This window comes from Cygnus atratus, chromosome 3 (genome assembly GCF_013377495.2).
Source record: "Cygnus atratus isolate AKBS03 ecotype Queensland, Australia chromosome 3, CAtr_DNAZoo_HiC_assembly, whole genome shotgun sequence".
NCBI lineage: Eukaryota > Metazoa > Chordata > Aves > Anseriformes > Anatidae > Cygnus > Cygnus atratus.
This window is the reverse complement of record NC_066364.1, coordinates 32,042,630-32,056,380: the sequence shown is the minus strand read 5'-3', so window position 1 is coordinate 32,056,380 and position 13,751 is coordinate 32,042,630. Positions and strand designations below refer to the sequence as shown.

Genomic DNA, 13,751 nt, shown 5'->3' with positions numbered 1-13,751 from the left:
AGGAACTTGCATGCAAAAAGTCAAATTGTTAACCAAAGACATTTTTATGAAATAAAACTTGATTTAATTACCTCCTCTATTTTTTAGCCTATTAATAATCCTCAATTTTTAATTAATTTCCTACATTGTCCTAATGTAAGACAACAGACTTGGGTTTCCTTGCTGGGCTATCTCTGAAGGGTTTGTTCAGCTAAAGGATGGGAGGGGCCTGGTTGTTAGGTTTTCTGCTCTTCCCCCCCTCCCCTCTGGATCATTTTACAATTTCAGTTCAGGTTTTTTTACATTAATATGTTTCCCAGTTAACTAACAACATTATAATAATAAATGATAAAAAGCATGGATTCTAACCACTTTGTCCTCCTTTGGGAAAGCATCCAAGGAAGCAGAAAAAAAAAAGAGAAAAGAAAAAAAGAAGAGAAAAAGAATAAAATAGGCAAGTATTAATAGACAGATTTCAAAGAAATGCAATTCTAATAACTCTTTACAAAGAGCTAAAAACAAAATTTCAGGGAAAAAAAAATCAAAAGATCGTACTACTTCATGTGTAGAAAATATGTTTTCCCACCCTAACCCACAGAACCATGAACAACATAACAAAGGAAAGACAATTTACAATTCAATGGAAACTTTCACAGTTTCCATTTCTGTGACTTGAAACAGTAGATGAAAAACAATTAATGTATATTCAGTTTCTTTCTGAGTAAATAATAAGCTGTATCATATGTACTCTAATTAATAGTATAACCTAACGTACCGAAGTAAACTATATTTTCACAGACTTGCTCTAGTGATACCACCTGCAGGTGATACAATATAATGCATCCATTTATCTTAAAATATGAATGTACCACAATTTTTGCCCAACACATCTACGTATTTTTTACAGAATTTTATTTATTGTACTCACAGGTACATCAGAGCTATGAAGAACTTCCAAAATAATAATGAAAAGGGCTTATTTCTATGGGCTTTTTCTTTGTTTACATCAAATTTCAAAACCCCTTATTCAGTTGAGTTTTAGAGCAAAGGAAGTAAAACCAGTTCTCTTGTGAACATGTTTATCTGCTATAGGACTGATGACCACTTTTAACTGAATTTACATTGATGCAAAGAGGTGAATTTCTCCCAGAAAAGATTGGCAACTTAAAGCCATATGAGAAAGTTGTCATCTCATGGTAGTCAACAAAACTATGTCATACATTGTAAGACACTAGATAATCCACTAAAAATAATCATTGGAGAGTAGTCTTCAAAATATTGATCCTACCAGTCATGTACAGGCGAGTGGCCAGTTCCTCATAAGGGACTGACCAAACAGAGGGAATTTTGGGCTACCCTTCAATTTTGTGGACAGCTACTGCATCTAACAGAGGAAGATTTATCTCACCTCCCTGAAAGTAGTATACCTAATCCAGTTTAATCTATAGTGTTACTTTTTAAATAAATTTAAAATAAATTGACATAACACTCTATTTGTGGTAAGGAAGGCCTTTTTTCCCTAATCAAAAATGGATTGATTTTAAAGAAGCAAAGTCTATAAGTGTATACAAAAATCTCTATAAAGAAATCTAAAATGAAATGAGTTCAATAAAAATTTCTCAATGTAGAGTTTGACCTCAGCAAAAGGGTTTTTTTTTTTCTTTCACTCTCTCCAAAACAACTACTTCCTTTGAGCCATCACTTAACAGAACTATACACGATGTATTCTTTTGTTTTAGTTAACTCTGTGAACCTTAAGTATCTTCAAAATACATTATTCTACTTTATACACACCTCATAATGAAGTGATGAGTGAAATTCTTAAGTAAAATGAAGCATGAAATGCCAAACTTAAGGTGAACAATCTGCAGTGTTACAATGTCAAGGAGGCTTTTTCTTAAGAGTACACATCAGAAGACTTACATTGTTTGATCGCAGGGAGACACGACCTCCACATCGAGCACAAAACTTGGTCCGGCAATAAGAGCATAAATGGCCACAACCATCTGCAAACTTTGTTTTATGACAGATTCCACATGTTGGAGCATCATCCTTGTGCTCTCCCTGGTAACGGCGGGCTTCTTCCCCTATCTTTCTTACTTGCTCTTTATAGCTTTCAAATTGTTGATGCAACCTCCTGCATAGATGAGAAAAAAGTTTATATAGCAATAATAGGAGGAAATAATACTACTGCGTATTTCTTTCTTTCAATTTAAACTAAACCTAATATTCTCAGCATGTTCACAATAATAGTGCACTTCATATCAAATACACACCACATTTGGAAGACTGTATTGACGAATCTAGAGGAAAAAAATAACAGACATATGTATTCCTGTTAGGTTTACTTCAAAGCTAGTGAGGAAGTAATTTCACTTGACCAGAAATTGATCCAAATATACAAAGACAGCAAAAAATTCATAGCTTTAAATAGAAGTATCTACCGTGTACAAAATAAAAACTGAAGGATAATTGCCTGAGCAACTTTGCATTGTCTTTTAATCAACATTATCCGGCAAGTTTTTATCAAAGAAAAAAAAAATAAAGGAAAAAAAAGAAAAGGACACTCAATCTTCAGTTACAGTGTTACACTTATGGTTTCAAAATACAGATTACTAACACATAAGATTAAAGATTCCACTAAGTGTACTACAATTACACTAGCACTAGGAGAATATGATTTTTTTAAAGTCAAATCCATATATTAACAGAATGTAATATTTTCTCGTTAGTATTAATTACAGAGCTCTGCGAGACTATCTAAGGTTTCCTGTCCCTCAGGATATCTTTAAACTTAACTATTGAAGTATTAACAAGTATATAGATTTTTAAGATGAAGATGTGTTTTTAAAGGAGTAGCACTTCTCTTCCAGCTGCCCCAAGTAACAAATTGTCTGACAGCATGCTCACCAACTGGCTAAATATCCTATTGCTCGGAAGACTCAACTTTTAAATCATAAAACCATTTAAATCATGAGCTCAGGCAAGCAAATTTACTTCTCTATCCTTCACTTCCCTTTCTGTAAGTCAAAATAGCAATATAAAGTAATCAGTGTTTTTTTTTTCATATCACTATGATGTGAAGACCTACGTTACAGCTACATAACATTATCTCTGAGGAAAACCTTTTCTCCTGGTGGTTTCTATGAGACATTGATGGCAAAGTTTCAGAGAGGAACCAGCCAAAGGCCTAGGCCATTCCAGAAGGGGCAGTCCAACTCCTCTCCTACTCCTGTATGCACATTTATTGATGCTTCTTTGGACATTTACCAAGCCCTCCTCAATGAGATAATCCATAGACCTGAACCAACAGAAAATTAATTTTCTTGCCAAAAGAAAAAAAAAATCATTATTTAGCGTGCTGAATCACTCCACTCTGAGCAGGCCACTGGAGACCTCAAAGGAAAGGAGGATATGGGCTCCTGAAGCCAGAAACAAGAAGGCCAAGGAGAAAGTAGGACTGCCCATCTTGTAGCAATGAGCTGTTATATCAATTCAGCTGCCATGTGAAACCTCATCCTGGAGTTTAATTAATCAAAGTATTACATTTCAGCTCAGTTAACTACCTTACTATTGACCAAATCATACAATTAAGACATTTTTCTGTAGGTGCACCAGGACAGCACTGCAACTCCTAAGCTTTATTTTCATTACCTTGAGCAAAGACCTTGAGCAGCTTAAGTGGGAGAGTACAATAGGGCACGTGTACAATTAAGTCTTTTCACCATGCTATATGACATCTACAGACTCCCCACCCACGTTTGCAGGTGTTGCTTTAAATCTACATCTCCATGGACAACATTAAAAAAAATCATGAACAACTACATAGATTAATAATAGAAACAGGTAATCTCGAGTTTAATAAATGGTATGAGTAGGTGTATCGTCTATAGAGGTCTTGATGATAACTTTCCACCTGCTTTGAGCTACTTACACCCTTAATTAGCATAGAGACTGATGTCTCCATTTAACCAACGTAGTGAGAGAATTCTGTTTTACTGCAGGATTATTTTATTTTTTTGGAGTGTGATGTTTTGACTTTTAAGAAATAAGAAATCAGTGTTGTTTACATAAAATACTGTTTTGGTGAAGTGGATATTTTTACTTTAAGATGATACTCATTTAGAAAATAATTCTAAAAATATTTAAATATTTAGATGATTCAACTTAACATTGGAAATCACAGTAAAATACACATTCAATTTGGACAGGAATATCACTGCTCATACTAACTCTCACACTAAAAAATAATGACCTCATATAGGCACACTGTACAGATGCAGCAATAGTTAGAGGGAAAGCTAAGAATCCAAATATTTTATTCTCCCTCAGTACAAACATGATGCATTACACTTGATGCTTTATGCTAATGAAAAACTTGGCAGGAATAGCAAAGGGAATTTTTGTTTTATTTTTATTTCTTACTAGCCTCCTTAAAAAACCTTTGCAGTGTTGAGTAAGATGAGGAAAGTGGGTCAACAGAATTAGGAAAAATACTGGAGAAAGTGAATACTTTTGGCCACATTATTGGATTACACATGATTTAATTTATCTTACACAGCTGCTCACTTAGAATACAAAAAAAAAAAAAAACTGAAAACATTCAGGAATGAGTATAATAACCAGCTTAAGGAATAAATTTAAATAATGGGGAGGTCTGGAGGTAAATTTCTTATTATATAAAATATTTTATTAAAAACTGAAACCATGGAAACTAAATCCTGTTCTCCTCTGCTATTGCAAGACTTAAAGCCCTAACTCTTTCTTAATGTGGAAAGGGAAGACAACAGAAAGCAGTGCACCTGTTCCTGCTCTTTTCCAGTTCCACAACACTCATCTGATTTTTTTTTGATCTCATATGAAGCTTAGAAAGCGCATTAATAACTGCTACTCTCTTACTGGGGTTAGTGAATGAGCTGTAAGGGAAATGAAAGGAATTTTGTTCACCAAAATCTGTTATTTTCCAGTATTGTCACCTAACACAAATTTTCACGGAGCATGAAGAATCTTACCCAGCTCATGGCAAGTCTTCATGGCAATTAGTTCTTTTCCAAGATTTGAAACACCTTTTCCACCTTTTTGCGGGATGACAGAATGCCCATACTTCTAGCCTTTCTATAACAGTGGCAACAAATCCCTCCTAACAGTTTCGTCTTATACAAAAGATTTAAGTATTCTCTGGAGCAAGAACTAAAACACAGATGGATATTTTTCAAGGTTGCTCCTTAACTTCCAAGCTATAAGCCACATTTTCATCAGAGGAAAAACTTAAGTCTATTAAACATTCCTTAATGTAGACATGCACCTAAAGGTCAAGTTAGAGACCTTATAACAGCACTCAAGTAAAGACTGGGGAAACCCTTGGGGCAGGTTCAATTCCTTCAGACAAAAAGAACAATCAGGCTACAGTGCAAGAAGACTATGTCCATATATTCATACCATTTTTCATCATGCATCCCCAAATTTAGCTAGTTCTACTACTGGGGTCAATGGTGTAGCCATAAAGGGGAGGTTTCATCTCCCACCTGGCCTCCAAAGACAAAAGGAAAAAACAAACAAAACAAAATATTAGAACAAAAATAGTGGAAACCATCCCAGGACTTAACACTGATGACTGAGAACAAATATAAATCAGTATGAAGAAGTTTCACAAAAAATTTCCTTCAAAAGTGTGAGATACTGCAGGAGGTGGAAGATGGCCAGAGAGAGCAATGCACTACAACTGAACTCTTCTTACAGTTTTCATGCACATCAGGACACAGGTTAACAATGAAATCTAATTCATTACATTTTTATACTGCTTATTTAAAAAAAAAAAAAAAAAAAAAAAGCTAAAATTCCTATCTGGTTGTGTTCTGTAACAGTTCTCTAACAAATACAGTTAAATTCAGTATTAATTTTTATAATGTTGGTCAGGAAAAAAAAATCTACCAAATGTTCGTTCTTATTAAAAATTAATATTTTTGTTTGAAATAGATATCTTCAACAAATTTCATTGAATAGATATTTCACAACAGAAAAACAAATTCTTAATAGCAAGATATCTTTCAACAATACTATTTTGTAAAAGCTTTTTGTTGTTTTTTTTTTTTGTGGTGGTGACTTTAGCACAGAGTGCATAAATTTAATGACCATTCTTGGCTCAGTTTAAATGTCGTTTGACTTGAAACTGCAAATCTTTGATCTCACCCAAAAGAAAAATTATATATTTATCTGTTCCTTAAGATTTTGTCCTTTAATCCACAAAATCTATCAGCAGCTGTTGCATAAGTAAATAAGATCTGTTAGATACGACATATGAACTCATTTGAAAAATAACCATTCCAGTTCAGATTTAAGAAAACATTAGAATTCTTGTAAGTTAAATAGAGATCAAAATTAATGTAATCTGTTTATTAATCTGATAAAATGTAAAATATATTAATAATGTTGCTGAACCAGATGTCCCTTCATTTTTGTTCTTTATCACCCTAGCATATTTCTTGCTTAAAGGGCATGGAACATCTACCTTTTTTAACATCTTTTTGGCTCAATGTATTAAAACATATCACTTCAGGTGCCTCCAAGAGCACCTCTTTTATGTGTGACACTTCATCCTTTCCTAGAAACACGGAAGTGCCTCTGCCTTTGGAACTGTTCAGATCCCCAACACCATCATCTGATGTCCCAAGACTTCAATACTGCTTCACCTTTCATTAAGTAATAAACTTACTTACGAAGTAAGAAAGACCTCTCCACACATAGGATTAAAACCATTCTCTTCATGGAGAAACAATAGAAGAAGTATCTACAAATGCAACAATACATTTGAGAGCATAGCACAAAGAGGTCAAGAAGCTTGAAGGATAAGCTTCCTCTAATGTTATTGTCACACTTGTGAAAACCTCACACTACTCTTAACAAAATAGCTTTGTCTGCATAAACTGGCTCAGCTGAGGAGGGTACCTGGTATTTCACAGGCAGACTGGCAGCATGTATGTGCATGATCAAAAAAATATTACACAGTGGGTGAATCTTTGGCCACATCAGATCTCATGCAACTAAAAAAATGTATTTTGTTGCTAAAATTCTATAAGAGGCACTTGGCACATTATAGCACCCTGGCCATGACTCCGTTTCTGGATTCATAAGCATCAGCCTCAATACTTTACCACAAATACATGAGCTGTTGACACCGATGATAATGTACGACAAGAACCAATACACAGTTTTCATGCATATAGTAAAAGACTTAAACCATTCGCTTTTACAGTATGACTTCATAACATATTTTGAGGTTTCCGTATTTTTTTTCTTCTCTGTCTGAGCAGATTTTCTAAAAATGCCAAATATTTGGGTCATCTTTATGCACAGTTAAATTTTAAATGATTTTTAAATGCAGTATGAAACCATGTGTTCTACTTACTTTAAAATCCAGCAGATGGCACTAAAGATTGCGTTTTCAATCTCCCAGTTCAACTCAAACGATTGAATCTTGTTATCTTATGATTTAACATTATAAAAATATCACGCCCTGCTGTGAGTTCTTGGTAGTTGGAAAATGTGCTGCCTTCTAGGTGACATAACCTTAAGAATCTGTAAGTGGCTATAGCATAAATGAAAAAAGATCTTAACAAAATGCTGTACTTTGCCCTGTTTACCCATGCATGCTCATAATCACACAGAGCATAGGCAACTTTTTTCATGAAATCAGTGAGACTTCTATTAAGTTCTGTTCTTACCATTCTTTTTTATTGAAAAAAAAAAAAAACTAGTACAAGAATACAAATTCAGATTTGTTTCTAAACTATCTTCAACTGTAGGAAATGCACAAAAGACAAATTCTTCATTAACATGCTAGCGGCGTAACTTTGACAAATTTACACCGAACACCAGAAGTTCTAGGACTTCTGGTTATTTAATATGCCTGTGAATGCAACTGCTAGATCTAAAAAACTTTAGGTGGCTACACTGACGCTATGATCTGAAAACCACTGCTCAGCAGCTCCAGAAACCCTGGAAACACCTAGGTCTCCCTGGGTGCCTTGCTGTTCTGCCAGTGCTGCAGGTCCTCATCTGTGATGCCCATCTCATGCAGATGTTCCTAGAGAGAGCAGCAAGGCATCTAGCTTTTCCCTTAATCCCCACTAGCATCTTAACTAGGAAAAGCTGTCAGCCTGTGATGGCTTTAGGGAATACACACTTTAAACAACAAAGTCAAGACAGGCAACCTTAGCAAGATACTATGGATTGTTTTGTCTAAATCAAAGGAAATAGGGAATTTCGGGTGAATCTAGCACATGCTGACTAGAAGAACAGCTAAAGCCCCGTGAAGAAGTCTAGATATATCTGCCAGTTATATCATGTATCATCACGTCACATAAATCTGTTACTAAAATTTATAACCTTACATTCTCTGCACAAGTAGGACAGATTTAGGTTGAACAGGAAATAAACAACTCTAACTTCCAACTCCTCAGTGCATGACATAGCAAAATTAATGTGTTAGCATATTCGAAATTCAGGAGTTTTTGCATGTTTGAGGTGTGCTGCTTTTTAGCATGGATGATACGATACCTCTTTTGGTCACTTTGTGAAGATCAAATAACTGTTGAATGTATTCATATTGCAAAATATTGTTCTTGTAAGTGACTTTGGATGTTATGTCAATATTCCTTACTGTTGTTATTGTTGGACTCTTATTCAGTGCAAACTGCCATTTTAAGAGCAAAATACACAATTTGTCTATAAAATACACTTGCTAAAGGCAAGCAACACGTGGATGGACTTACATAAGTTGTGAAACAGGTAAGAACCTGATCAATCAGCTAATCTTTTGAGCAAAAAAGGCCTTATTTCTGTAAAAGTAATATAAGTATTACCTGCTACTTCTAGCCCCTTTGCTTTAACCTACGGTCAGACTCCTCACTTTTCTGTAACTTCACTTACCACCTATCTGTCCCTTCCCTGTTCACATTTCCTGTAGGTCTCTCCCTCCTACACGTTTTTCTCAAATATTTTATATCACATTAATTATTATATACTACATATAGTATGTTATATATCCTATAACAGGAACAATTGTTTTCCTCAAAATCTCAGATTTTACCTAGCCTGAAGGTTTCTTCATTTTCCTCTGCCCATTCAACACACAATTATAGTTCAACTCAATTCTTCTTTCAACTTGGTCTTCACCTTTCACCCATGATGTTTTTCATCTCACCAGCAATCACCTGAATCCTGTTGAGCATCAGACCTTTCTCCTCCACATCCTGAGATCTCATCTTTCTTCATTTTATTGGTGCAAACACAAGTTTGGCCATTCTTGTAACTCACAGTCTGCCCCTCTACCTCATACTTCTCTTGTTCTGTCCAAACCAAAGATTTTGGCATAGATTTCTGATTTCCATCATGTGTGACCTGTACATCAAACTCCACTAACTGAAACAGAGATCTCCACATACCCCCGTTAAAACTTCACTACCACCTATATTCTGCCTGGCACTCAGGACCACAAACTCCTGTGTTATACTGGACTCAGACCTATGTAGACCTTCACCTCAAAATCCTATACAAGCCTTGGAGATTCATTTGGAAAATTAAAAGAAAAAAAATGTTTATCTAATTTAATCTCTGTCCAGATTAAATATTCAGCCATCATCAGTTTATCCATCAGTTCCGTTTCTCACCAGTTCAAGCCTGTCCTGCTGACAGTCTGATCAGAATCCTGTAACAAATATAATTTAATTTTACCTGTCTCTTTGTATTCCTCCAATGAACCCTTTTTTGTGTTGTACAAAATATAAATGGCTTGTCTTCACCTTCAAAGACTTTCACAGTCTATTTCTGCTTTACCTATCATTTTTCATCCAGTGCTGAGAACTCAGCTGACACTTCCTCCTGGGTTAAACTTTCAAGCTAGAATCTTCGTTGGTTTCCCCCTCGTTGCCCCTAATGTAGGAGTATTATCATCAAAACCACCCCATCATCCTCTTCAAACTCTCCTTTACCTTAATGTTTACAAAGATTTTTACAAAAAAAAGAAAAAAAAAAAAAAAGAGGTTACTGGTATGTTAAACCTTTTACTTACCAGGCCAGACAATATTTCGTGTTATTTTATTATCTGCCTAATACTTACAATGGAGGCTGCCCCCATGACAAAGATTGCTTTTTTCTTTTTTATGTCTGTAAAAACCCTCACCCAGAAGGGTTATAGTCCATGACAAGCACTTCCAGGCAATATCGTAATACAAATCTCTCAACATTATTAAGAAATGCATGAAGTTACTTTTTGTATTTCTTTTTCACCATTTTGTGATCTTAGTTATTTAGTTTTTTGGTTTCTGAGCCTTCAGGCGATATGTTCATACTTTCCTCACGTCCATGAGGAACAAAATGCTTTTAATGAATGCTGATATTTTTCCTATATGCACGAGATCCTAGGAACCAGGAGCAGTTTAACCATAAAGCATTTCATTATGAGATTCAGGATAAAGTTTAGACTTGGCCAAGATGAAGGCTTCACTTAGAGATCTCACACAGGAGTTCAGACCTGGCCACCACAGCTGGAATTAAAAGCTGGTCACATCTAACAAATACTTACACCCTCTACACAAGTTATATTAGATCTTAATTCCAGTTCCTTCATATAATCTCTTACCATGTCTGTAATGAATGGCAGCATCATAGCACGACCATAAAGGCTAAGACAAAAACATCTTAGCAAGTCCCCATCATGTCAGAGCGGAGGCACCCTGGCATAGTGGCGTGGGCTGCTGCTGCCTAGACAGAACAGGAGGCTTTATTCACTAGTGCCTCTTCACCAGCAGTAACTTCACACAGAGATTTTCAAACTAAAATTTTACCAAGTGCAGGTTATTGGCAAGTGTATAAAGAGCCCATTAAATAATGTTTATACAATTTATTTTTACAGCTTCCTGGAAGTTTCCTAATGTAGATTATTGAAAACTTTATTTTCATATACTCCTATTTGTGTTTTTCTTTAATAATCTCAGCCCACAAGCAGACTTCCTCCTTACACAACTGAAGAACTATGAGTCAGAAATGTGCAATATCTACAACAAGGAATTTGCATTCCAGCTTCCCACAGTTCCTCCCAAATGACCGTTACCCTTTCCGAGGTATACGAGAGAAAGCAGCTAACTAAGCAAATGCCGCCCAACAGTACTAAAAAAGATATTGTTGAGGAGTTCATAAAGAAACTGGATATGTCTTGTATTAAAAAGCACTTACACGCTGAGATATATTTAGTATGGAAGAAAGCAATGCCTTCTGCGGAAAAAAATAGTTAATGATTATCCCTTCTTTGTTTAAAAACATACATTCTTACATCTCATGGCTGTTGCGCAAAATAATCTAAATCAACTGTTTTTTTTAATAACATCTGTATGTTTTATGCTGAGACTTCATAAAAATCTGAAAACCAATACCATTGCTACAAAGATGTTCAATTCTCCTCACGTGGCTATTTCCACTAACTGAAATAAGAGTACAGCTCCTAGGCTGTATGGTAACTCTGTGCATAAAAGCTTCCGTTTCAAAAGTTGAAGTCTCATTTTTCATTAGAAGTGTTTCAGTTGCATTAGGACTTTTTTTTGGAGAGAAAATTGTTAAGTTTCAACAATAAAGAGTTATTTGAATGTGATTGTTCTAACAGGCCAAAACAATGAAGCATGACAGAGAGGAGGGAGACAACACCTTTCAAGTATGGCCCTCTCCTAACTGCATCTTTGGATCTACAGCCCTTGCACTTTTGGGAACTTCTCTGCCACTTCCTCAGCCTTTGGAAGGAGGTATAAGCCCTTCCATCTGATTGCTGTTTTGTGTTGGGATCTGGAAACATACTCCCTTAGTGCAGGGCACGAGCCTAACTCTTGACGTCCCAGCAGATACCACACAAAAGCCAGGAGAAAGACCTCTAGGTCTTTCCTCTAGCACACATATGGAAAGGGCAATACAGTTCGTGGAGACAGGACAAACAGATGAAAGATATGATCCATTCCTGTGAGGTGGTAATGGTAATTACATCAGGGTGGAAGAGGCTCCAACCAACTTTTCCGGTCAGATAAAGAGAATGAGAGACTTGTCAGAAGAGGCCAAAGCAGCAGAAGTGCACTATTTTAGATTGACCATGACACAAGGTTTCTTGTAAAGCTCCTCAAACCCTTTGTGATCTAAGTACAAGCCAAAGAGTTAGTATTAACGTCTTCAAAAATGTTGATCAGTTAAAAGAACAGAAATATGAGGGTGAGCTACAAGTGGTGGCAAGGAGCTACCCACTCTCATATCTCCCACAGACAGGAAAAGGATATAGTTTCACTAATTTAACAATTTCTTAATATTATCCTAGCAAAATTTGTAATTGTATAGACCATGAATAATTACATTGCCCAAATTCAGTGACACAAGGTGAAGTTACCTTGCTTAATATAATATGAACTCTGATCAGTTTAGTGAGTTTGCACCTTGTTTTACACCAACATAATATTCATAAACATTTCTAACTAAACTCTCTGGAAATAGCACATTTTAAGCACTGCAGGCAACAACCATAGTTCTCAATGCTTTCTTGGCTCATATCTGAACATCACATTCAGCACAACTTTCTTTGGTGAAAACAAGGAAATGACAAGTCATGGTACAACACACATTGTCTTCGGTCTCCTGAAGCAGAGTCCACCATGCCTCTACAAAGCAGACCGCCTCTGTGCCCTAGGGCTTACTCAGTGCTGCACTGCAGAAAACTTGCTGTATTTGCTAAATGTTCAGCCCTTCTCTTTCTTTTCCAATCCTATTTTAACCATAGTGTCTGCCCTTCCAGCAATTATTTGAACTTCCCTTACTCATCGTTGGTCCCATGGGTTAGGTTCCTCTCTCATCTCACTATTGCAAACTTCCCAGGCTAGAATACTTGGGTGCCCTAACGTAGTCAGCGTTTAGCTAGAACAACACATGACAGATATAAAAAGGTACATGCAATGGTATCATGCAGAGAGGAGACCCATCTCTACTCACTTGCCTTTTACTTTTACTCTTCCCTGGGCAGCCCCAGTAGGCCACTGTTGGTTCTCCACCCATAATATGGCCAAAGGAAGGGGGATGGAGCTAAACGCTACAAAACATGAACTAAATGGTGGAGCTAAAAAACACCATGAAACTGTGAAAACAATCACAGGAGTCAAGGAAATAGAAAAAAAAAGGGGGAGGGGGAAGGGGAAGAGATAGAAGAAAAAAAAGGTCAATTGCATTTGCAAGTTTACAAGTAATTTTCATACACATTTGCTTCCAAAAAAACAAGCCCAAAATAAGTTGGACACAAGGTCCTTTTACAGAACCTTCTAAAAAGAACTGATGGAAAGTTCCTTAGAGTAAGTTTCATCGAGATGCAGAGAGAAACTAATTATTGTCTTCCCCAGCCAAATCAACAACTCTGGATTTTCTCATGGCAACACAAAACAACACTGTTTGTAAAGAAAGTGTGCTTCAACATGCCTGAGAGTCAAGAGCATTGATTAGACGGTGAGGTGGCAACAACCTATAGTACAGAGAATGAGTACAAAATCACTCTGTGGGGAAAAAAACGGATGTAAATACCAACAGAGTATGACTAGTTTAAAAACAGGTATAAAAACTACTACCTAAACCTGTGTGGGTTTTAGCTTTATTCCTTATTATTGTTCTGCCAGCTAATAAGCAGGAAGTTCTACTTCTACTTTTATAATAGGCCATAAAAAGTGGAGTATTTCAGGTACTAGATCACGTCTTCCCTTACG

The 13,751-nt window shown here is 36.0% G+C and overlaps 1 protein-coding gene across 1 annotated transcript in view; it reads right to left on the bottom strand.

Annotated features, from left to right (window-relative positions):
* Positions 1 to 13,751, bottom strand: part of RIMS1 (regulating synaptic membrane exocytosis 1) — a 316,580-nt gene that overhangs the window by 201,267 nt on the left and 101,562 nt on the right. Inside the window, exon 2 of the mRNA XM_050709776.1 lies at positions 1,903 to 2,116. Coding sequence (XP_050565733.1) covers positions 1,903 to 2,116 — 214 coding nt within the window. The remainder of the gene's footprint in view (positions 1 to 1,902; positions 2,117 to 13,751) is intronic.